This window comes from Syngnathoides biaculeatus, chromosome 8, assembly GCF_019802595.1.
Source record: "Syngnathoides biaculeatus isolate LvHL_M chromosome 8, ASM1980259v1, whole genome shotgun sequence".
NCBI lineage: Eukaryota > Metazoa > Chordata > Actinopteri > Syngnathiformes > Syngnathidae > Syngnathoides > Syngnathoides biaculeatus.
In genome coordinates, this window is record NC_084647.1 from 22,169,771 (window position 1) to 22,196,461 (window position 26,691).

General features: G+C 40.8%; 1 protein-coding gene across 3 annotated transcripts in view; it reads right to left on the reverse strand.

Moving 5' to 3' along the window:
- The window catches only part of igsf9ba (immunoglobulin superfamily, member 9Ba), a 78,641-nt gene extending 53,250 nt beyond the window's left edge, over positions 1–25,391 (reverse strand). For all 3 annotated transcript variants that reach the window (XM_061827637.1, XM_061827638.1, XM_061827639.1), the window contains exons 1-2: positions 25,055–25,391; positions 6,937–7,134 (exon numbers count right to left, since the gene is read on the reverse strand). In XM_061827637.1, the coding sequence (XP_061683621.1) occupies positions 6,937–7,134; positions 25,055–25,118 (262 nt within the window). In that variant the 5' untranslated portion in view covers positions 25,119–25,391. The remainder of the gene's footprint in view (positions 1–6,936; positions 7,135–25,054) is intronic.
- Between the last annotated feature and the right edge of the window lie 1,300 nt (positions 25,392–26,691).

Below are 26,691 nucleotides of genomic sequence, written 5' to 3' on the forward strand. Positions count from 1 at the left end.
TCCCCCTCCAACAAATAAACAAAAACGAGGCCGTTTCTGACAATTACGCAGGCCCTTGTAACAACTGAATGGAATTTAATGAGAGCGTTTCCACTTAACGACTCGTGTTGACAGACAGTGACCTCTCTTCAAGGCCTCTTAATGACTGTTGTTTTGCATTCCAGAACAACGATACCATTAAATGTTTGGTGCAAGCATCCAACTTGGACCATAAATGCTGAGTTTACACACCAAAAACCCAGACTAGTGCTTTCCTGACAAAACCTTGTTGCTTAAAATTATGAATTCAGTACAGATGAGAGGTGACAACCCGTAGGACAAATGACCTGGAAGAAGGACAATCTTCACAGGCGCCTATTTGCCGTAGGGCTGACTGATGACCAATCCAAGGTGATTTCTGCCTATCCTCTCCAATCAGATGGGACAGACTCTGGTAACTGCAGCTGGGCAAGACACCTGTGGCTGCCGGTTTTTCTCCGTGTGCCCTACAAATGAATGGTGACCATTCCAGAGAGTGGTCTGTCTTTTGGCCACAATCAACTGGGACAGACTCCAGTAACTCTAGGTTTGTCTCCACGTGGCGTAAGATTGAGTGGAGACCAATACTGAGTGTTGTCTTGTTTTCACCCGGTCAGATGGGAGAGAGTTACAGCAGGTTTGCCGTTATGTAACTTGTGCTTGACTGGTGATCAATTCAGTGTGTTCTCTGCCTTTTGTGTACGGTCAGCTGGGTCAGACTCCAGTGAGTGCAGGTTTGTCTGGTTTAGTCTGGCTTTAGCACACAGTCACCAGAGTCCACACAGCCTCGTGACACTCACTTAACTCTAAGAAAAAAGTGCAAACAAGTTGATTTCCCAGCTCATATAAATATGTGAAATTGTCCAACTGGCTGGAAAACAGAGCAGCTGCTTAGCAGTAATTCCTGGAGGCCACAATTTAAGCAGATTCAAAAGAGTCTGTGCGGGTGGAAAAACAGCTTTCCATCTCAAAGAAGGCATACGTTTCACACACAACTTGTCCAGTCTGACACTTTTTTTTCCCTTCTCCTTCACAGCTGAGGATAAATTGGAATTCAAACAGGGGCAAATCGCAAGGGAAGGGAGAAGTTGAAGAAAGCGAGCCTGCCGAAATCTGCCGCCGCTCGGCTGTCTGTCTCGCAGCTTCCGGCCCGCTGCTCACGCGGCCGTCTTTGACAGCCCGACAGACTAAAACGTTGGCTTCTGCTAGACCTGACAAGTGTTCTGAGATAGAGGCCCTTTGCAAACTTTGATGTGCAAACGCTATGTACGAACCGCTTCCTGTTCTTCACAGTCGAGACTGCTGATGTGCTTTTGCTGAACTATACGTACATGCAATGCATAGATGTGTCCACAGGCACGATTGCGGTCGTCAGTTGAATGGATAACGGACGTCTTTTTTTGTTAGCAGAAAATCAATAGCATCATAGGGAGGGGAGGAGCGCAGCAACTGCAGTCTTGCATGAGAAGAAAAAAAAAAAGGCTGGTTTGTCTTGAAAAAAAAAGTCAGATCTATTTTTGGGCTCGCCATTGAAGTGCTGAGTCGGGTTGGGTGCATGGTGTCTTCAGGAGATCAAGGGAGTCGATGCTGCTCAAGCAAACCATGGTGCATCTTAATCATATTTTTTAGGCCAAATTAATAACCGAACAAGCCTTTCACATAATGCACATCCCAATGCACCATGCCAAAACATTTCTTTGTAGCACCTCTCAAACATTTATTTTGACAATTCAGCTCTCCAAGTCAATTTCACTAAGAAACATGAAATTTTAGATGAATTGATCTATGTAAAACTCTCAAGAATGCATGACTGAAAATACAAACCAATTACAGTATTTTGGTATGAACCAGCCATTTTCAGTTAATGTTAGTGACTCCCAGGGGTCCCTTAATGACAAAATCACCTAGCTACCAAATTTAAAACACGTACTTGAGAGATGGGCAATGCTGAAATGCAAATAATTTTAGTTATTATCATTGCTTGTGGTTTCCACAAAACAGGAAACTCTAACAAGGCTTATAAAATTTGGTTCAGTGGCTAAAGCCACATAAAAGTCTCAAGAACACATGCATGATAAGCAGTTTTGGGTAGTAATGAATTACGTGCAACATTACTGAATTCATCCCCCCCCCCCCACCACCACACACACACACACACCACACACACACACACACACACACACACACACACACACACACACACACACACACACACACACCCACACATGTAATGCAGAGAAGCACACAAATGTAGAATTACCTCCAAAGATCTAAAGCAGTCCCTTGTGGAATCCTGGTCGACCCCTAGTTTGTACAAATATTGACACCTCTGATGTCCATCCATCCAACAAACCATTTTCAACACTGCTTAGCCTTGTTAGCATCATGGAGCGCTGGGGCCTTTCTCCGCTGACTTTGGGCAAAAGGCGAACTCCACCCTGAATTCAGTCAGTCGCAGGGCACATATAGGCACGGACAACCATCTGCACTTACATTCCCACCGCCACTGAGTGGGTACTGACCCACGCAGCTCACACCAAAGTCAGGCAAGAGTACCATTATGCCATCAGTGACTAAGCTCTGATGTTATGGGTTCAAATCCTGGCTCTAGTGGTACTACTCAAATTTGTACATAAGTCAGAACATGCCATTGTCTTTCTGACATATGGTAATGAAGTAGTAAAGTCATTATTCCAGGAAAGATGTTTATGAAAAACACTTTTGTCCCAAAAACGTAAAACATCCACCCATCCATTATCTTAGCCGCTTATCCTCACAAAGGTCGCGGAGAGTCCTGGAGCCTATCCCAGCTGTCAATGGGCAGGAGGCGGGGTACACCCTGAACTGGTTGCCAGCCTACCGCAGGGCACATAGAGACAAACAGCTGCACTCACAATCACCTAGGGGCAATCTAGAGTGTCCAATTAATCTTGCATGTTTTTGGGATGTGGCAGGAAACCAGAGTGCCCGGAGGAAACCCACGCAGGCACGAGGAGAACATGCAAACTCCACACAGGCAGGTGTGGGATTGAACCCGGGAATGCTTTACCAGCTGCCCCACTGTGCCGCCTGCGGTTAATATATTATTCAAAATTACTTAATTGTAATTAGTTCTATTATTTGCAGAAAGTAATTGAAATACTTACAATACTATTACTACATTTTAAGCAGGTTAACTTGTATTTGTAACCAAGTACATTTCGAAGGTAATCTTCCTAACACTAAGCCTGCGATTGACCAATCCAGAGTGTAGTCTTTCATTTCACCCAATTTGGTGATTAGACCCACTTTTTGCAGTTCCAATCCACTTGCATCGGTGCCGCATTGGGCTGGAGAGGATCTACAGATGTGATTACATTTTTGCCTTTTGTCTATGCTCTGCTAAGTGCCGTTCTACTTTGTTTACAGTTGCTCAACAAACACATCCATGTAAAGTTTATTTACCCAAATAATACTTCAAAATATTACAGGCCATGACCTATGCCACACTAGTCACTCCAAACGCAGGGGAGGTGTTGTTGAAATATATACAGTATGATCTTCTTACGCCGGCAGCTTGTCCCAGAGCCTGAGAGTCAGACAGAAAAAAATCTCACAAGCTGCATGGCTGAATTATTGATGGGGTCTTTGCTTTGAGTCTGCATAAAAATAGATGTTTTTAAATGCTGTAATTTACATAGAGCCGCGAGACAAACACGCACGGTAATAAAGTTGGGAAAAAAATAGTCTGTGAGGGAGTGCACAAAGTGTAACGTTTAGAAGAAAGAGATCTTTTCATTAGGGAGCATTTACTTCAAAAGTTGGGTTTTCAGCAGATTCAATGGTGTTAAGCAATTATACATCTCATTACAAAATGAACGCACACAAAACTGTGGAATGGTAGGACTTCAAATGTTAAAATGAACTGTTAAGTTCCTCAGTGGACGTTGCTGTTTCTGTTAGCAACAGATTTCGAAGGGACTCTGCAGTTACTGTATTTTCTGGACTATAAGCCAATACTTGTTTCCTGAACTCTGAACCCTGTGACCTATGTAACAATACAGCTAAAATGTAGATTGTATGTAGGATTTTTCTCACCAGAAAAAAAAGTATTGCTTGTTTTGGACAGTATGAGGGCCCATAGAACAGGTTCTGTAAAAATGGCCATCAAGAGATCAAACTCAATTCCAGCTGTGATTCCCAGAGGCACAACAAAGTTTTTGCAGCCACTTTTAAAGCACCACTGTAAGGTAATTGGGAGGCCTGGATGAGCAGTAGCAAGAAATCTTTCACAAAAACTGGCCACATGCGAAGATTATTCTTTTTTGATGTCTGCCAATGGATCTTAAAAGCGTGGAGCAATGTGGAAGAATCTACCATCACCAAGTGATTTCGAAAGGCTACGTGAGGAAAACAGCACAAATTCAGCGGTAACTGTGTCTCCAAATGAAACTGATATTGAGAGCGACAGAGAGACTAAAATCGGGTGTGACGGCGACGTTCTGAAGCTCATCAACTTCAATACCAAAGATGACGAATTTAGCAGTTTCAGTGAACAGGAGGAGTATGAATAAAAACCTTTCTGTTATGTTTGAGTTGTTTTACTGCTGTTACGTTGTTTGGAAACAAGGTATGTAAATGAACATTTACAATCTTTCTGTGTGAATATCTAATTTTTCAATGTACATATATACTTGTGATGTATAGTCCGGTGCGGCTAATATATGGGGGGAAAAGTGTGCACGGTTTATAATCTGGTGCACTTTGTATTCCTGAACATAGAGTAACTATTTAATGGCCTTTCATCAGATGCGATAATTACACTTACCATGCATCGTTCTACTGAAAAAGTGAGCCATTTATATCGTAGAGGGGTTTCTTTTGAAATGTGGATTTGAAAACTCTGTTTTATAAATCCAAGAGAAATATAATTTGAAACATCTTTTGAAACATTAATTTCAACCCTTAATCCAATTTTAAAAGCTAAACACAGCCTTGAAACTCACCCTAACCTGAAAACCTATGGAAAAACACACCCTGCCTTAAATAATCTTATTTAAAACCCTAATTGGGTCTTAAAACCTTTATTTGGAACCATCTTGAATCACCATTAGGGTTTAAAGATAAATTTGAAACCATAGCCCTAGTTCAAAACCCAGTTTGAAATCCTGATGTGAAAACCTAACATCAACAACAACCTAACCCTTACCTGTTCTTCTCAATGGTCTTAGCTGGTAAAATAAAAGTTTAATGATTATAAAAAAATAAATACATATGACAAGTGTCATTTTAAACCCTAGCCTTGGCTTCATCTCCAAATTTCCACTCTGGGTTAAAAACCCAATTGAAAACTCAAAATATTGTTTTTAAGTAAAATCCTGATTCCTAAACCTTACTTTGGCTTCAAGCTGTACCTGAAAGTAACAGGAATACTCAATAACATTTGTCAAAAATTGAAGTATCATTGGATACAAAATGTTAACATAATACTAAAATACTTGACAGCTGCAGCCCTATTTGAAACCCTAATTTTCAAACACTAACCTTGACCCAAAGCCCTAGTTTGAAACCCTAATCATTGTTTGAAAGTCTAACCCCGCCTTGAAATCTTAAAGTGCTTTAATCTGACGCCAGCGTTCATGCGGCTACTGCTCCACAGTCATCTGCAGGCCACAGCAAAGTGGACACTGATGTGCTTTGAAAGGGAGCAGTTTGTCTCACAGCGCAACACCTGCTGTTGGTCAACAGGTTCAAGTCCAAAGTGACATGCTCCCGTAGGAGGACTCGTTGCCACTAGAGAGCTACACAGGAGGGACCCGCTTTTAAAAAAAAAAAATAAATAAATAAATTAAAAAAAAAAAAAAAAAGATTGTCAAAGTCTGGAGGCATTTTCACTTTCAGCACTTTAAAATGCAGCCATGCTTTCCATCCATTGCCATCACATTAACAGGGCGGAGTTTGTTACACAGTATAGAGGAACCAACAGGAGGGGATAAATGTGACCCCATTCTGACAGCTCGCCATCTTGTCTCACATACACACGCACACACACACACATAGACGCAACATCAGTGGATGCAATTTCCTGTTGCGTTGGAGGCAGCGTGCAGACATATTGACTAAATCATTGCAGGAGGATTTATTTTTTCAGGTTATGATGTCATTCATGTGGAGTGTAATGCATCTCTGATAGACGGAGATTTCACTTTCAGTCAACCGTGTGAGTCATAGATCAATCACATGGCAACACAGTCGTTGATATGTGTTAAAGTTATTGCTTATATGAGGGCAATGTGTGAGTGTGCGTCTGTGTAAACGTAAACCCCTCATCCTCGATCCAAATTGTAACCCTACAAGACTTGAAACTTCAAACCTTATTTTGAAAACTTAATAGTTTGAAAGCTCAATTTAACAACTCGTCCAACCCTCTCCTAAAATCCTAATTTGAAACCCCAAATTGTCTTCAAACTCTATTTTGAATTCTTAACACTTGTTTGAAACCTATTGGATGGAATTGATGGATTCAAACCCTACCACTTGTTTGGGCCAGTTATTTTTTGTGTGTGTTTGTTTTGATGAGGACAATGCACAATAATCAACATGAGTAAAACAGCAACCATGTAACTATGCCGGAGTCAGCACAGTGGGTAAATTTCATCCCTTGCTATAAAGTGGATATCATAAAACACATACAATAAAAAAGGCAATGCACTCTTACAAATGTTCCTCTAGCTTGAAACCTTAACTTAAAAGCATAACACTGACTTAAATCCCTAATGACAAACCTAAACCCTGTCTAAAAATGTAATTTGAAAAGCCAACCCTGGTTTAAAACCCCTATTCCAAACCCTAACGCTGGCTTGACAGCAAAACCCAACAAATGGGTTTTATCCAGGTAGTGTTTGGTGATGATGGTCGCTTGTAAATGTATGTGCTCACCTGTGTATTCTGGGTCCACATGGGGAGGGTAGAAGCGGAAGTTGATGAAGAAGGGAATAGGCACTCCAAACTTGAACCACTCCACCACGTAGGGGGGTTGCTGGCCATCCAGGGGAGGGGACACGTCGCACCCCAGGATCACGCTCTCACCGGCGCGCGCCGTCACAAACCGAGGCTCCTCTCTCACTCCGTGGGCACCTAAAGACATAATTAGGCACTTATATCACCAAAATGACTCAGATGCATTAAAACCACATTCTCTTTATCGCACACGGACAATAAAGTGACACAGTGTTTAGTGATGTTGCCGTACTGTACGTGAACGGAGGCTGCCAAGAGCTTCAATTGATCTTAGCTGGCTGTCAACGGGCCTGAGCGCCGGCCTACCTGCCTCAGCAGAACACTCACTCTACGAATGGATTTTCTCCAGTTTGCCAATCCCCCCAGACCACATTTTCATTGAGGTGCTACATCAAGGGACATGCTGACATTTCACTCCGGACAAACAAAAGAAAAGTGGAAGCATTCATTAGCAGGATGACACTTAATGAGAAAATTATTGGGATCAATACAATCCAACAATTCATTTATTTTGATGTAGAAGTTTAAGTGGACAAAAGTACAGTATAGGTAGAGTAGAACCTATTTTTTTGTATATTTTCCCTCTATAACAGCGGTTCTCAAACTTTCTATACCAAGTACCATCTCAACAATAGTTTTCAGAGTACCACCAAAATGATAAATATAAAATACAGTGTAGCTACCATACTAGGCCAAAGTGTTTATCAAAAATGAGAAAGAGGTTCTATTGTAAATATCGTTTTAAGCCACTAATATTACGTACAATTTGAACATACAATACTTAAATGTTTAGATAAAAAAGATGCGCCAAGGAAAAATGTACTTTCATCCATCCTTCCGTCCATTTTCCATACTGCTTAACCTCACTAGGGTCGCAGGCAAAATTGGAGCCTATCGCAGTTGAATCTGTGTAAGAGGCGTTGGTGTACACATTGAAATGGTCGTACTGCCAATTGCAGGCCAAACACAGACAAACAAGCATTCGCACTCACATTCACACCTACAGGCAATTAAGAGTCTTGAATTATCCTCCCACTCATGTTTTTGGAACACGGCAGGGAACTGGACTACCCGGAGAAAACATGAGAACTCCACACTAGCAAGGTCGAATTTTATAACCATTTGGCCACCGTGCAATCCGTGTACTTCCAATAAAACGTTTAAAGATTAAATGCGCATGTATTATACTTAAAAGTAAAATACAACTGAACTGTAACTAAAAAAAAAAAAAAACTCTGAACTGGCATTCAAAAAGTTTAAACAGGCCGTTATACTAACAAGCTTTGCTCTCATGTTTGTGATTGTGTTTCATATCACCACCACCCTACCCACTCTCGAGGACTTGCATGCCACCCGAACTACGATAAGGGCTGGCAGGAGATTTAGGGGGGCATTACTTTTTCATAAAGTGCCAGGTAAGTTTGAATTGTTTGTTTCCCCCTTAAAAAAATGAAATCACTGTTAAAAAAAACATTTATCTGTTATTTACATTTGTTTGATGATTTGAAATGTTAAAGTGGGGAAACAATGCAAAAGTACAAGAATTTGAGAAGGGAGCCAATACTTTTTCATAGCACTGCGTAAGAAAGTCTAAATGTAAGCAAGCCACTTTTTAACTCTCTTCTGATGTGCAACAAGGAGATTACTGCATGTGCCTGGAAAGAGAGCCTCTTTATGTTACCTTAGACCTTACTTGGTGCTGCACATACTGTTCTTATTTTATTATCGATAATAAATTGTTCCTGTTCAAACCATAGCCCATGCTCGAAACCCTAATTTAAATTCCCCTCTCCCTAGTTTACAAGGTAAACCTGCCTGAACTGCAATTTAAAACCATATGTGTGTTTCAAAAGCGTAAATGGAAAATCTAACCTTGGTTGCAAATGTCACTTTAGACCTTATTTCAAACTCTAATCTAAACTTGAAACCCTAACTTTGACTCCAAACCCAACTTTGAAATGCTAAATCTTATTTGAAACCCTTATACAGAGTGCCTTGTGAAAGTATTTGGCCCCCTTGAACTTTGTGCAGAGAGCATTATGAAGACCAAGAAACACACCAGGCAGGTCAGAGATACTGTTGTGGAGAAGTTTAAAGCCGGATTTGGATACAAAAAGATTTCTTAAGCTTTAAACATCTCAGTGAGCACCGTGCAAGCAATCACATTGAAATGGAAGGAGTATCAAACCACTGCAAATCAACCAAGACCCGGACGCCCCTTTAAACTTTCACCTCGAACAAGGAGAAGACTGATCAGAGATGCAGCCAAGAGGCCCATGCTCACTCTGGATGAACTGCAGAGATCTACAGCTGTGGTGGGAGAGTCTGTCCATAGGACAACAATCAGTCGTAGACTGCACAAATCTGGCCTTTATGGGAGAGTGGCAAGAAGAAAGCCATTTCTCAAAGATATCCATAAAAATTCTCGTTTAAAGTTTGTCACAAGCCACCTGGGAGACGCACCAAACATGTGGAAGAAGGTGCTCTGGTCAGATGAAAACAAATCAAACTTTTTGGCCAGAATGCAAATTGATATGTTTGGCATAAAAGCAACACAGCTCATCATCCTGAACACACCATCCCCACTCTCAAACATGGTGGTGGCAGCCTCATGGTTTGGGCCTGCTTTTCTTCAGCAGGGACAGGGGAGATGTTTCAAATTGATGGGAAGATGAATTGAGCCAAATACAGGACCGAGTCTGCAAAAGACCTGAGACTGGGACGGAGATTTATCTTCAAACAGGACAATGATTCAAAACGTAAAGCCAAATCTACAATGGAATGGTTCGCAAATAAACGTATCCAGGTGTTAGTATGGCCAAGTCAAAGTCCAGACCTGAATCCAATCGAGAATCTGTGGGCAGAGTTGAAGACTGCTGGTCACAAAAGCTCTCCATCCAACCTCACTGAGCTTGAACTGTCTTGCAAGGAAGAATGGGCAAGAATTGCAGTCTCTCCATGTGCTAAACTGATAGAGACATACCCCAAGCGACTTGCAGCTGGAATTGCAGCAAAAGGTGGCGGTACAAAGTATTCATGCAAGGGGGCCGAATAATATTGCTATTAGTTTTTTATTTGTTAGAAAAGTTCAAAATACCCAATAAATTATGTTCCACCTCACGATTGTGTCCCACTTGTTGTTGATTCCTGACAAAAAATAATTAGTGGCGCAACAAAATATTAATCCAAGGGAGCCGAATAATATTGCATGCCCCACTTTTCAGGTTTTTATTTGTTAAAAAAGTTTAAAATATCCAATAAATTTCATTCCACTTCACAATTGTGTCCCACTTGTTGTTGCTTCTTGGCAAAAAAAAAAATATTTTATATCTTTATGTTTGAAGCCTGAAATGTGGCGAAAAGTTTAAAAGTTCAAGGGGGGCAAATAGTTTCACAAGGCACTGTAAAAGCAAACCCTGGCTTCAAACACTAATTTGCTCATTTCAATCCCTAACCCTAGTTTTCAACCCGAACCCAGGCTTGAAGACTTCATTTGAAACCCTAACCTTGGTTTCAAACCCAATTTTGAAAGGCTGCCCCTTGTTTGAAACCCTAAATTAGTCTTTGAAATACTAACCCTAACCAGATGTGTAAGAGAGCTACTGTATGCGAACAAAGAATATTGAAAACCTATTATAAAATATCAAAAACAGTCTTTAGTTCTTGAGGGATGCAATGAAATTATACTACCATGACCTGTAAAAACGTTTTTGTTTTTCGTCACAACAACAACAAAAAAAAATGCTTGGACTCCATCTCTGAAAGGCCATATGGATCGCTTAGTGAGTGTGTTTATCATTTTAATCGGTATTATCCTGTCATGGAGTTAATCCACTTTGGTCATTTCACCCGGCGCAGATTCTGCAGTGAAACAGAAGCAGATTAAAATAAATTTATGTATTTTTCAAACTCATCTGGTGGAATCTGGTTCATAATTGTGCCACTTGATCAAAACAGGGAAGTAAGTAAAGCCATATGTACAGTATATGTATATGAACTGTATATATGTATGTTTATATGTATAAGTATTTCTATACCCAAATAGCACTCCAGTGGGTCAACAATTCTTCATTTCCTTGTTAAATCCCCAATTCTATTGTATGGACACTTATCTTAGCTCAAAGGAGACGAAATGTTTAGCAATTTCAAAGGATTTGAAGATAACCTCATTCATAATATTTAGTAAAAATTGACTCCTCGTTGATGCAGTACTGTATATTGCTATTTTAATCCATGTAGAAACTGGATTAGGGGCTTGGACGGGGAGTTTCGTCACAATGGACAGAGTACTGTCAGATAGCAACAAGCTACCAACCAAAATGGCTAGCAGAATCAAATGAGCTTTTTTTTTTGCTCCAGAATGAAGGATTTAAAATAGTAGAATAAAGGAAATATAAACAACTTTAAAATGATCGGAAAGGTGGAAATTTTAAATTATTACTGTATTTATTATTGTAAAAGGTTTTCTTGCCAAAATTTAGATGAGACAAAATCTTACCTCGCAAATACTTCATGTAGCTCAAAAGATATTTTAGCTAATTTTAATATATGTTACAAAATCTACTGTATAAAAGCTACACGGTAGTGACACTACATCAAAGGCTGGTGTAAAGGCACTGGGTTGGATTTGGTATCTGACCATAAATGTATTAAAAACAAAATCAAAGCTGTTCATTCATTCATTTATTTGACAGTAAGTACTTTCTTGACACTAAGTGACATCGCATAGCAATCAGTGTTATTGATATAATAATTTACGTCTATTTCAGCAGTCACTGAAAAGCCAGCCAATGACAAGTCAGAATCCACAGGAAAAATAAGTGGCAGAGAACAGAGTAAAACATGCACACTGAATGAAATGAATCGGAGATGTTTTCAAGGTAGCATTAAACTGTATGACATGAATCTGTTGCCAAGAGCATGAATATTCCCACTCATTAAGTCCTTACAAGCATAAAAAAAGGAAATGAAAATGCTAAATGTTGTGATCAAGCCACTGCTGATTGTGCCCCCTTGAGGTTCCCGTAATTTGATTGGACAGTTATTAGCTCTGGAAGTCTTCACGGGAGCCAAAAATAATGTCCATCCAGCAACCAGAACCCTCCTGAACGTTTGTCAGCACAAAAAAAAAATAAAATAAACATGCATCTTTTCCTCTCCCTTTTTCCTGGTGAGTTTGAGCTTGTACTTGACGTCAAGTGACTCTACTTAGCCGAGGCAAACAATGTCTCCAGTGTGAAGTTGCGAAGGAAATCTGTAGCAGTCGAGAGGGCTGTGGAAAAAGTGTTTGATTTCTATTGTCCATTCAACGGGACAAAAAAAAAAAAAACAGTTTAATGTCAGCACTTTGCATTTCAAAACCAACACTGGGCTAAATACATTCTCCCTTCAAAAGAAAAGGCCACCACTCTTGTTTTCTAGGCTTTAATCCTGGAAACATCAGAGCATATTGTTATGTACTTACATAAATTAAAAATGTGGTTGTCTGTCTGTGTTATAATGTCTTTCATTTTGAACACTTTAATTAGTAACTATAATATTAGCCAGTCAACAGAGGGATTTGTGGACAGCACAAACAAATATATAAATATCAGACAACCTGCTGTTATTTTGATTATGGTGGCAATAGATAAAATTAACTAAAGTTGCACTGATGTGTGGATAATTTTAAAACATTTACAAAGTTTGGCTAAGCTAAGAATATATACGATACCCCCAGTTTAAGTTGCTTGGTATGTTACAGTATTCTAACTGAAGATAGCAAAATCAGGAACATTTCGTTTTTCTGGATTAAAAAAGCAAAACAAAAATAGTAATAATAGTAAAACATAATTCAAATCTCATTGCTATGTGTATTCTGTAACTGTAAAGTTAGTCTATCTTTTCAGCACAGGTATGTTTTTGTGCAGCATAATTTATTTTAAACACAGAGATATCAAGATGTGTGAGAATTTAAATCATTACGTCGTAAATTCAAAGTGGATTACAAGGCAGGACATGCAAGTTTTCAAAATTCTCGCAAGATTTGATGATTATTTTTCATAAGATCATTTTAACAGTACTGTGCCTTCAGCTTTGACAGTTTTAATATATGACAAAAGGTTTTACTGCAAATTCCATGAAAATCTAGTTTTTGCCTTGTTTTGCTGCCAGCCCTTGTTTGGATTAAAATAATATTATGGTAATAGAAAATCAAATTTAGTGTCAGTACATTTTACTAAGGTGGACAAATATATATATTTGGCAGTAGTTTATATGTATACACATACAATTTATTCATTTACTATGGAGGCGCTAACATAATTACGATATGGCTAAAAGTACAATTGATAATGATAAGCTTAGACATGACCAAATAAACTTGAAACTAATAGTGCATTTTTGCTGTACATGAATTTCCATTTCATCCATCAGGCTCCATTAAAAGGTTAGTAGTTTTACTTCATTTTTTATTTCATTATCCAGTGGTCAACTTATTTAACTTCATCCTTTTAGGAAATTTAAAACATGAAGCAAAACATTATGGTCAAAAGTGGAAGATCATCTCTAGAGAGTGAAAGCTTGACTTAATTTGTATGGCTATAAAATATATTTCACAATCGTCCAATGCACAAACAAGCAAAAATGACACAAAAATAGTAAAACTACTATTACTTATGATAAATGGCATGAACCAATAAGAGAAATCTGTTCAAGGCCCATCAGCAGGCAGCTGTCCATAGCAACATTGCAATCATTTTGGCACAGCAGTGGGGGGGCACGTGGGGTTAATTCCACCACAGATTCCAATTTGTTTTCAAGTGGATGGAAACAACATAAAAAAAGCATCCCACTCACTACTTCACTAAACACACTCCAAAGGCACATTCTGGGCCACAATCAGGCCCAGCAAGCATGTCTGTTCTGACAATAATAAAGCACCGAGGAACGCAGTGGCGCATACATTTCAAGTGAAAAGATTTGAAGTTTGACAGAATTTGATGCAAAACCTCAACAATCCCTATGAGACTTGCGCAATTCTCATGAGACTTCAGCTCAGTGAGCATCAAAAGCGGAGATTCCCAACGCGTGAGTGGCCTCTAGGAGGTGCGTAAGAAATGTGTAATAATAGCCCGGTACAATATTAACACATTTGCATCAGTTTAAGTGGGATTTTTAAAATTTGTTTTAGCACAAAAGAAGAGAGGATTCTCTCGACAGGGAGAGAGGTGCGCAAACTCAGACAGGTGTGAAGAAACGTGTGTGGTTTGAAAATTGTGATGAAAGCTGTGTAAGGGATAAAATAGCGTTGCTCTTTTTGTGTGTGGGTTTATGAATAACTGTATGAATAAATGGAAGAGAAGGTAGAGTAGAAGAGGCAAGCGTGAATGACCAGGAAGTGGCAATGATTAGTAAGGGGCAAGTTAGAAAGGCACTGAGCAGAATGAAAAATGGAAAGACAGTTGGTCCCGATGACATACAAGTGGAGGTATGGAAGGAATTTGGTGAGGTGGCTGTGGAGTTTTTGACCAACTTATTCAATAGATTACTAGCAGGAGAGAAGATGCCAGAAGAATGGAGGAAATGTGTGCTAGTTCCCATTTTTAAGAAGAAAGGCAACGTTCAGAGCTGTGGAAACTATAGAGGAATAAAGATGACAATGAGGTTATGGGAAAGAGTAGTGGAGGCTAGACTCAGGAGTAACTATCTGCAAGCAACACTATGGTTTCATGCCTAGAAAGAGTACCACAGAAGCATTATTTGCCTTGAGGATGCTCGTGGAAAAGTACAGAGAAGATCAGAAGGAGCTACATTGTGTCTTTGTAGACCTAGAGAAAGCCTATGACAGAGTACCAAGAGAGGAACTGTTGTACTGCAAGTGCAAGTCTGGTGTGGCGGAGAAATATGTTAGGATAGTACAGGACATGTATGAGGGCAGCAGAATAGCGGTGAGATGTGCTGCAGGTCTGTCAGAAGAATTTAAGGTGAAGGTGGGACTGCATCAGGGATTCGCGCTGACCCCCTCCCTGTTTGCGGTAGTAATGGATAGGCTAACAGATGAGGTTAGACTGGAATCCCCTTGGACTATGATGTTCGCAGATGATATAGTGATCTGCAGTGAAAGCAGGGAGCAGGCGGAGGAACAATTAGAAAGATGGAGGTACGCACTTGAAAGGAGCGGAATGAAGATTAGCCGAAGTAAAACAGAATATATGTGCGTGAATGAGAAAAGTGGAGGGGGAAGAGTGAGGCTACAGGGAGAAGAGATAGCGAGGGTGGATGACTTCAAATACTTGGGGTCAACAATCCAGAGCAATGGTGAGTGTGGTAAGGAAGTGAAGAAACGGGTCCAAGCAGGTTGGAACAGCTGGCGAAAGGTGTCTGGTGTGTTATGTGACAGAAGAGTCTCTGCTGGGATGAAGGGCAAAGTTTACAAAACAGTGGTGAGGCCGGCCGTGATGTACAGATTAGAGACGGTAGCACTGAAGAAACAACAGGAAGCAGAACAGGAGGTGTCAGAAATGAAGATGCTGAGGTTTTTGCTTGGTGTGACCAGGTTGGATAGGATTAGAAATGAGCTCTTTAGAGGGAAAGCCAAAGTTGGATGTTTTGGAGACAAGGTTCAAGAGTGCAGACTTCGATGGTTTGGACATGTCCAGAGGTGAGAGAGTGAGTATATTGGTCGAAGGGTGCTAAAGATGGACCTCCCAGGCAAAAGAGCGAGAGGAAGACCAAAAAAAAGGTTGATGGATGTTGTGAGAGAGGACATGAGGACAGTGGGTGTTAGAGAAGAAGATGCAGGAGATGGGCTTAGATGGAAAAAGATGACACGCTGGGGCGACCTCTAACGGGACAAGTCGAAAAGAAAAGAAGAAGAAGAAGGTGTATGAATAACTGTTGGGATTTTAAAAGGTGGTGCGAGGCTTTTAAAAGTTTGTGGAAGGTTGTCTTTGAGATTAAATCAAACAAAGCTTGTTTTGATTTTTTTTTTTTTTTCCCCAGGGTGAGGGACTTCAGGGGTTCACCAACTCTGTTGTGGCACTGAAGGGGGTGTGCAGCGTAAAACAAATGAAAAGCTCCAAAGACATCATATAAACAGCAAACCACCATTTGTACCTACGGACAATTTAGAGTTGTCAATGAAACTGCCATGTATGTTTTGGGGATGTGAAAGGAAACTGGAGTTTCTGGAGAAAAATCCACACAGGCAGGAACATGCAAACTCCACACAGGGAAGCCGGGATCTGAAGTAGAGTTGTTCGCTTCAAAAGTTTTTCAAAAAGCTGTCATATGACATTAAGTTAAACAGACTTTGTTCTATTTTTTGTCTGCCATGACCGAGGTTGAATGGGGTCTGTGGCTGGAAGGTTTGGGGAAGGTTTGTGTAAAAATTAATGCAGCAATATGCTGATTAGATTATATTGCATTCACATATTCATGTTACCAAGCAGATGCTAAGGTTAATAGCATATACTGTAGTGGCTGAATGATTAACACTCATGGTTAACATATGCTCACTGTAACTCCCGTCTTACAAAAATAAAAAGCAGCATGATTGTACATACAAAAGCACTGAGGACAAGCTAACAGCACATACCGTAGGCTCACTGGGCCAAATGGCTGCAGAGAGCCTCTCAAGGGCGTGCAGCCACTGGGCTGGATGGGCCACTGACAGGGAGGTAATTGAATGCCAGGCTGCGTGACTGAAGGTCACATCAAAGAATGTGTGTGTGGATGCGTTATGCATTTACAGAAGGATTAACAGCATCACAAAATGCTTCATATCCCAGTATTCGGGGAGATTACGATTACACTGTTAAAACAACGGAAACTCGCGAATTCTAACTTGAAAAATTATGTGTGATATATTTCTGGAAAGCACAGTTTGTGCCATAATGAAAAACCTGGAAAAAAATGGGAAATTACAAATGCATTTTGTAGGTCCTTTAAAAGTTCAACAAAAAGAAAAATGTCTATAAGGTTTTAGAAAGGTCATGGAAACACTACATGGCTAAATACAGAATGTCTAAAACAGTAATAAAACAACGGAATGTCCATCTTTCCAACCCGCAGCCTCAGCAATTAAAATTTAAATTGGCATGGAAGTGCAACGTCCCACTAAAGGTAATCTGACAATTCACAACCTTAGCATAAAGCAATAGAGATGAAAGTGGACTTTCGCAAAAATTCCTGAAAGTACAAATGGGAGCATTAGGGGGGTCTGGGCCCCCCGGGAATTTTTTGAAAAAATGGATGGCTGTGGTGCATTCTGGCGATATCCGTGAACAAAATTGAGACAAAAATTGAAAGCAAAATTTCCAAGTGAGTTGAGAGAATGCGAGGGGAAGGGCGTTACTCTTACTAGTGTTAGTGCCTCAACATGGCTACGCTCGTGAAAGCAAAACAATTAACTCAAACGCATGTTCCTCCAATGCTGTCAACTAATATCCGGATTAATTTTGGGCAATTTTTCCTCAATTTTCCAGAGCAATTTTCATGAAAATTTTAAAATTAGGAATTCCAGGAAAATCCGGAGGACTTTCATCACTGTTATATAAAGTACCTCCTCTCTGTTTACAAGTCATGTTTGTTCATAAGCACAAAACCATGGAAAAAAAATCCTCCCGACTAATAAAATTGAATTATCAATAAAACCGATTAACCACCCAGTTCTGCCGTTTTGTGGAGAGGACTTATGAAAGTTTCCGAGCAGGTCATCAAACGCCACCGCTATGCTCTTCCCGTATGTAGCTTTAATTAATGTTTGTTTTCTTGCCACACATCTGTCTACTACAAGTGGCTCAAATTTAGTAGCGATCAGGCAAAATCAGGATGGAGTAGTGGTCTCTCTCTCTCTCTCTCTCTCTCTCTCTCTACTTTTCCACCCCTTGCTCCTGAAAGAGCTACTGTCATGAAATGGATGATTTTTAGTATGTTATCAATGAAAAAACGGCAGCCGGTATAGACCCATCCGTTTTTTCACCACAAAGTATGATTTTGACGTATATGACTTTTTGTAACTCCCGCCATGAAAATCCTCTCGAGGGATTTGTTTTCGAGAAGAAGCAGGAAGTGACGTACATGGCAGGACCGCCCTCAAGTGGACTCATTTGTTTAGATTAGTTTTACCTTTGGGAAGGTAGCTCGTTGTTCCTTCGTGTTAGCCAAAATGCCAGCTCGTTGCATTGCTGCACATTGATTGAACACTCATGAGGATGGATTTACCCTTCATAAATTTGCAAGAGACCCGGTTTGTCGTGAAAAATGGATTGCACAGGTGCAAAGGACGAGAGCTTCGTGGGTTCCAAATGACAGGTAGGTATGTATACAGCTACTAAAAAAAAAAAAAAAAAAAAAAACAATAGTTGGGGGGGAGGTGTAATCCTTTCAGAACGTAACAAAAGATCCGCGTCCATAAGTCAGAGGTGCTAAATGTGTCAATGTGCCCATCGGCACCGTGTCCGCCGCTCACGGCTTCGGCCGAGCTTCGGTGTCTCATAGTAGGTGGGCGGACTAGCCGCTGCCGAAGCCGTGCCTCGCGGACGAGGGGCACGGCTTCAGCATAAAATCTAAATATGGTTCGAAACAATAGGGTAATATTGCCCAGGACACTTCACTCGATTGTGAGATGTTCTCTTCTTCAAAAAGAGCTTCAGTGTCTGAAGGGGCGTGTCCCATAGTAGGGGCCACAGCGTGTTTTCAAGGGACAATGTCCGGCCGGAGTGACTGGCAGTATATGCAGCCAATATGGCGACCACTTGGATGTTGAATGACACTTGGGCAACTTTGCGCATGGATGACGCGTTCTCCACTCAGATTTATTTTTTCGTATAGACATTGAAGTGAATAATGTTACATGTATTTTTCATTTCAATATCTATTTTAGAATGTTTATAGTGATGACACTTGGGCATTAAAGGGGCAACACTGTGCATCGTACAATGGCTAAGACACGTGGAAATGGTCTAAATTACACTAACATGGCGACTTTGAACCAAAACCAGACTTCTTGTCATTTTGGTTATGGTGTCTAAGGACATTTTTGTGGATCTAGTCATGATAGTCATGACGACCAACTTTCAAATAGCTAAATAAATGTGCTGTCATGGGATATTTATTTATTTTTTTTTTAATGACGCCTCCAAATTGCGTTGTTGAGTGTAGCAAAGCCTTGCCGTGTACAGGGAATACATACGCCTTTCATAAGTCGAGAAATGCAAGTGCAAACTGATGTCTCGTTCTTGTATGCATCAGCTCAGCTATTGTCCAGCACAGATAAAGGAAATCTGACACCAAAGCAACGTTCTTCCTTGTAGGAGTGATGCACAAAGTAAAGGTAATGTTATGAGCTGGAGTTAATGTCTTTGACCTTGCATCTGCTGCAGGCCACTAGAATGGTTCACCAAATATTCTACAGTGGTATTCGCACTGATTGTTTTCTTATGATGTTCCCGTTAAGGAACAATGAACAATGAAAGTGTAGAATTATCAGATTGTTTCAATGAAATATGGCAGCAATAGCAATTCATGACAGCGTCATGTCTAATAACGCCAAGTTATAAATAATCAGTCATTGTTTAAGTAATATGTAATTACATTACCAAATATGCAGTTTGTCTATATGATGTAAACCCAACTGACAACAGGTCGAATCGGGTTCACCAGGTTCTGCCAGGTCAGGCATTGCAAATAGGAATCTGAATAAGAGAATGAGAACCTGAGCCAAGGCCTCACATGGGTAATAAACAGTAAATAAGTAAACAGCTTCTGAGGTCATTCACAAGGCCACACCCCTTAAAGGCACACAGTGACTGTACTACAATATGTACGGTAATTAAACTTTCTAAAAATCTGTATATTATATAATTCAGTGATATTTTTATTTTCTTACAAAGAAGTGACCCAGAAAAATTGTGGTGGTCCATCCATCCATTTTCCAAGCTGCTTCTCCTCGCAAGTGCCTGTTTTTGCTTGTGTGTGTGTATGTAGCTTGTACAAATCTATTTTTAACAATGGTATTGCGCCACAGATGCAGTAATTACTTAAAATGTGCAAATACTAAGAACTATGTGGTAGTGAAATGTGAGGAATTGGCATTAAAGTATTTTTACCCATTTCAGTTTATCTTTTCTGTTTTCTGGGCACAGGTAGAACCATGCTATGTGATGCACTTTGGAGTCCAACATGATTCGCCTTTACTCCAATATATTAGTGTTTGAGCGCCTTCATTCGCATCAGTGGTTATCCGGTTCAGTTGCAATGTGCACTTAGCTAGTTAGCTATGCCTACACCCAGAAAATGCGTTTTCCCTTCGGATATTATGTTGCCGTGACCACTTTAGAATGCCTCATTGTCAGCAGTGAGTACATGCATATTATAAAGAGAAGGCAGAAGAGCAATGGCACAAGAAAGTCTGACATAACAGCCAACATGTGGATAGGGGCTTCACGCTGGCGTGGCCAACTTTAAAGTGCCTCATCGCAAGGTAAAAAAGCTCACAACGACTTGACAGGACAGACACAAACAGCCTTTAAGTGGATATATTTTCACAGCTCAAACAGGGAGATATGTGTAGACATAAAAGATACTCGACAAAGTAGCATCCATTTTAATTGACAGTTGTGCGGGGCGTGGCTTCGGTGCAGTCACTAGACACGCCCACAGCATTGTTGAGCGTATAGAACGCATTCATCGTTCACAATTTTAAAGCCTCATTCTTCAATTCCTGGACATTTTTGCAGGCAACAATTTAGTTTACAACACTCTTCTGTGGTGTGTCACAATTAGAATACGCTTCATTTTACAGCGACTTTAAGATAGACTCTTGCTCATGGAATAAATTAAAGCAGTAACCCAAGGTCCCAATGTATAGTATAATTGTGGATATTATCATCAAAATGCATTCTACAACTCTTCCACACATGTCAATGAAACAATCAGTATCAAACTCCATAAAAACCTCACGCACTGGATGCAGACTCACACAATGTCCCAGACAGAAATAACAGACGTCAGAGTGATCGATCTAGCTGAGGCACAATCTCAAATCTGCTGGGACGCCTTTGAAAATGTGAGCGATAGTCTCGCCACTCTCCAAATACTATTGGACTTCATGTGAATGCTGCTCTATTTTTTTATTTTTAAAAACCATATTGCCAAGACTAGATCACATGGGTTCGCCCCATGCTGTCAAACAGGAACGCGATGGCTGAAAATAGTCCCCTTCAAATGGCAACACGCTGCCAGTGTCACTTAATTACCGCTTACGGCACCACCAGAGTAGCTCCTGCTTCACCTTGATTGCTTGCCAAATGACCGTTGACTTTGTTGAAGTGACCTCCAGTCTCCCGACCATATGCTACACACACACACACACACACTCAACCCCACCCCGGTGGCCACTTGGCAGCAAATAATAATATATGAATTTAATAACAAACTTCCGTGACTGTGATTGTTTGTTCCTGCCTGAGCTATTTTTGTGGCGCTACGTCACAGTCTTTACAGGAGAATAGGAATCAAAAGATTGCAAAACCATATTCTTTCAAATGGTAGATGCTCAATTGTATCCAATACTTCAACTAATGTCTACTCCCCCACTGCCTCTGCAAGAATGTGATATCAGTTATTTCCAAAACAAGCTGTTCAGATAATAATGTCTTGGCAAAGTAGCTTGTGGCTCATTATCCAAGGCTGTTTTCGGTGACAGTAACCTTAAACAATTGTATGATTATGATCTTGAGGCATGTCAATGTTTTACTGTAAATATTTTTATTTTTGCAAAGCAAGTCACTCCTCACCCAAGGTTATTTTAAAAAGCCATGTTTCAGAAAATTTTTGGGGTAATGATGAGGCGTTAGTCACGAGACCTTCTACAGTGCTGCCTTGAGATACGAGTTCCCTGAGCATGCTCATAACTCAAAGCATCCATATATCATATCATCTTTCCCTAGAAAAATTTGAGCATTTTACTAGTCCTTCTGGTGTGTGCACTGGGCACCTGTGACAGAATAATATGCACATATGGATATATAGGAAGATGGTCAGTTCTCAGTATAGTGAAATAATATTGATCATTCGTTGCAGATGATGAAAAACATATGAGAATTATGTTAGCCGCTTACATTTGTTGCTCCACCGTTTGTGTTCAAATTTCCATTGCTTAAAGTGCGTACGCCACAACATCCATTATATGTTAGTCAGTCTGTGCCATTTTGCATTGTTTGTTAGCATTGAACTGAAGACAGTTAAATTGTCCAAGGCAAAGCAATGTGATTGTTTTTAATTCACAATGTGTAATTCCTTTTGTTTTATGTTTACTTTGACAGTGAACTTCAATTGTCAATTAACAGCATGAGACATCGTTTTGGGGGGTTGGGGGGAAATCACTATCTGCCAAAGTGCTGCTTGTTGTGAAGTGAGATGAGATGTGGGCAATGCCACCATACAGTGCTTATTAATATTATTATTTTGCCCGCAAGCTAAAGTCAAAAATTGTCTGAACGATAGCTCATATCTAAAAAAAGCAACTTGTAAATCGGTTCACTCTTATCTCAGGGCGCCAATGAACTGTAATATACTATATATTCATTGGCCACCATCAAAATTATTAGAAATTGTTTTAGTATGATGCAGCATGGTACCACACCATTGCCAACTGCAAAAACAACAATAATCCTTGTTGAACAAATACTTCTCAAAGCTGGGCATTATAACAGTGGTAAATGCACAATATTTGATACATAACCATCGAGTGTGTGTCAACGGTATAGCACAGACAGTTATTCGCCAATAAAATCAAGACATCCACAAGTGTTGCATACTCAAGTGACTGCTCAGAAGTGTGCAAAAAAGAGGGAGTCAAACAAAAAGCCACAGCTGCTCAACAGTCGACTTGTCTTGAGGCTTCGACTGGGATATCGTGTGCCAGTTTGCACGATACAACACGTAAGGACGTTCATGTGAATACATAACACTACCATAAGAACTTTGATTCTTCACACTAAATGTGTATTGCTGGATTCCCTAGCCAAAGAGTCACTGTCCTGCCATTTCCCATTCAGATATTTCTTGACTGACTTCAACTGCCTCGCATTGGAAACATCTCACCGGCCTTCCGCATAACAGGAATATAATAATCCCATCTAAACTTGACCCATTTACTTGTCTTGGCATCTTTGATTTCCAAATGACATGAATCTGCAACTCCCTTGTCACATAATCGCCACTTTCTGCCCCTCAACGATCATGACAAGATTAATTTACTTAAGAGGGAAAGTTTTCTGAAAGCTTTTCCTCACATTGGAAAATGCTGTTGGGTTCGCGAACCACTACAATTCCTTACATTTCTTTTTTTAATCAAAGCAGATGCTAAAATAAACAGTATGTAGCTTAGCACATAATAGCTAATAGTGTGGCAATGACCAACGACGCTTGCCCTCTCCAAAAAAGCACACTTTTTCACTTTAAAAACTGAGTTTTAATGTATTTTGTTTTCTTTATACAATCATTAACTTCTCTATGTACTTGCATTGCAGTTAATGTTAAAACATGAATGCAAATATTACCCGTACAATAAATGTTCTATGACTCATAAGGCACACTGCCACACCTTCAGATGATTTGCGATAAGAAAAACTGTTTACGTAGCTTGTGTTCAACTTTGGAGGTACTTGTGTTAAAAATAAAGGAAGTATTTTGACCACATGAAAAAATATATGCCATTAAGAGAATAAAGTCAGATTTTTTTCAAGAATTTTTTTTTTCACTAACAATTAATGAGATTATTTTTCAATTAAATAAGATGTATCCCAATGAGGGGAAAAATAATTAAATTAATCTTTGAGAATAGTTTCATATTTCAATAAAGAAAAAAGTAATCGTTTCACGTGATCATATAAATATGTCAGAAATGTATTTGAGAAAAAAATGTATACTGTAAGGCTAATGCCAACGTTTTAGGGGTAAAAAGTTCAATTTTAACAAGTACATTTCAAATGTAGCATCACTCTGCCAGAGCTGCTCGATTCATACTGATATTTTTTTGCAGGAAAATATAACTTAAACCTCATGATAGTCTTTAATCTTTTCATTTCATTTTTCTTTCCAATGTTACCCTAAGCCCTAAAGGACACCTTCAAATAAATGTTCGGTTCTCTCTCCATTTGAGCGTACAAATAACCCTGATGGCTCTTTGAGGAAATCTGCTAGTCTGCCACCTTCACTGCAGCAAACCCATGCAGACTCTCACACACACTCACGCTTAATCACTGCCATTGACGGCTGTTAAATTCAAATATCCATGTTATCATGGAGGGCTGGCAGTGAATGAGTTTTAATGACCACTCTCTTTCAGACTTGATGAGTTTGTGCCAGACGTGTGCTAGCAGAGCAGTTTAGACTAGGATGGGGATGTGTAGAAGTGGGGGTGATCGGGGGAGTCACTGGGATCAGTTACCAAGCAACAGCTTGGCCCGTGTCTCCCTCGTCTGGACATGAATGGGAAAGCAAGGTTAAGTGAGTGCATCTGTCAATGCACATGGAGTACGACTGAGAGCCCACACTAAACATTAATACATTGCAAAAATAGGTGTGATTTTTTTTCCCCCATGATTTGCTGATGCTCAATTGCTGTTCTACACTTAGTTCGCCATCACGACATCCTGTGATAGTGCATATTGCAGGTTCCTGTCAAAGCTAAGAGTGCATTTATCTGACATGTGATGCATTATTTAGCAACTTGGGCTATCCTTGGAGGGGCTCAGACGGTCACACCCCTCTCCAAGGAGTGCTACGATCCCACATGCACCTTTTCTACACATACTCGATGAAGCATGATCAATTATGGGCACATTGATCAGGGTAAGCCATTGCGTGTATGCGTGTGCGTGTTTGTGTGCGCGCGCGCCCGTAAGCCTTTTTAGCAGCCAATCTCGTGCAAGAAAAAAAAAAATGCCATGCCTGTCTCAAGCTGCAGCGGCGGCGCACGCGCACACACATGCACGCACAGATGGTGTGCAAAAATGCAACGGGAGCCACATATTGCACTTCGACTCACCTTGAGCGGCCGTTCCTCTGGTGCTGAATACACTTGCTATCAGAGTGGCCACATACCAAATCATAGTACTATTGCCAGCCAGCTATCGCCACGCAAAGTGCCCCGTTCGTTCGACCACGATGGCTCATATTCGACCTTGCGCCTCCTGATCTATATCTCCTCTCTCCTCCTCCTCCTTTTTTTTTAGCGACTTCTCGCATCCGGTGTCGTCTTTTGCCAGGCGCGCTCGCCCCCCTTCGTCCCTTCTTCTCCCCTCTCCCGTCCTTCCATCCGCATCCCCGATGAGACACAGCACCTGCACCGCCGCCGCCGCGCTCGTCTCACCACACACGGAGCCGTTTTTTCCCCCTTCTTTCCCCGCCTCCTCCTCCTTCTCTCTCTCTCCCTTTACGAGAGCGCCTGAGCGGAGATCCCCCCCCCCCCCCCCGAGTGGAAGGCAGCGCAAAGCCCAGCTCCCCGCCCTCTCTCCCTCCCCGCAAATCCCGCCCTTACCCCTCACTTGATTGGCTCCCGGTCAGGCCTCCGGTACGGTGATTGGCTGGGCCGTCCGTGCACCTCATTCAAGGTGAGTTGGAGCGTGCCCGTAGTAGAATAGTAGAGGAGCCGCAGAATCATGCGCACTGACAGAGACACGTCTTGGAGGCATTTTCACCTCAAAAAATACATCTAAATACATGGAAAAAAAAATTAACAATCCTCATGTGTGCTATCCACGACTATTGACGTTTATCATGTGATGTACACGCGTGTGTTTGTGTGTCTGTGTGAGACGCATGGGTGTGGCGACAGACAGAAAGCATGAGGATGCAGCAGCTTCCCTCCACCACATGGTGAGACCTGATAAGCCAGCGACTATCCACTACTACACTACACACGCGCGCGCACACACACACACACCTCCTCTCCCCTCCTCTCCTTGTCAATGGATGCCTCTGTTTCTGCATGCATGTGCACACAAGGCTGCGATTATTGCACAAGCAGAATACTGCTTTGCACCAAGCAGGAACTCTTTTCTGCATATTTGATACATGTCATCGATCATGTTGGCAGTACAGCAGGTAGTGATTAGCATGTCTGTTTTACCATTCTGTGATTAGGGGGTCAAATCTTGGCACAGGCCTCCCTGTCCCTATGTGGATCCACTGCACATAAATTGAGCAGGCTTTCTTTTATTTCTATACTTTATTAAAATGTAATTTTTTTGTTGCTCTTCTCAATCACATAAATCACAGTTACCTTGTGTCTGAAATGTGCTATTTAAATCAAACTGCTGCCTATCCCAGCTGACATTGTGTTAGAGGTAGAATATACCCTGAATTGGTCACCAGACATCTGCTGGGAAGAGGTAGACATACATTCACAACAAAATCACACCTATGGAGGATGGCACAGTGGCACCAGGTCACCCACAAAGACCACATGAGTACCCCGGGGGCTGTTCTAAAAATAGATCTTCGTGATTTCCTAGGGATGTTGTAAAAAAAATTGTTTTGCAAGTGTGGTATGAATACTACTAGTGGTACGCAGGTACCCTCCAGTACACACGTGATAAAATCAAGGCCCCGGGGCCAGATCCAGCCTTCCACATTTATATCTTAAGTTGAAGAGAAAACACAGATAAAAATTGGAGGCAACTC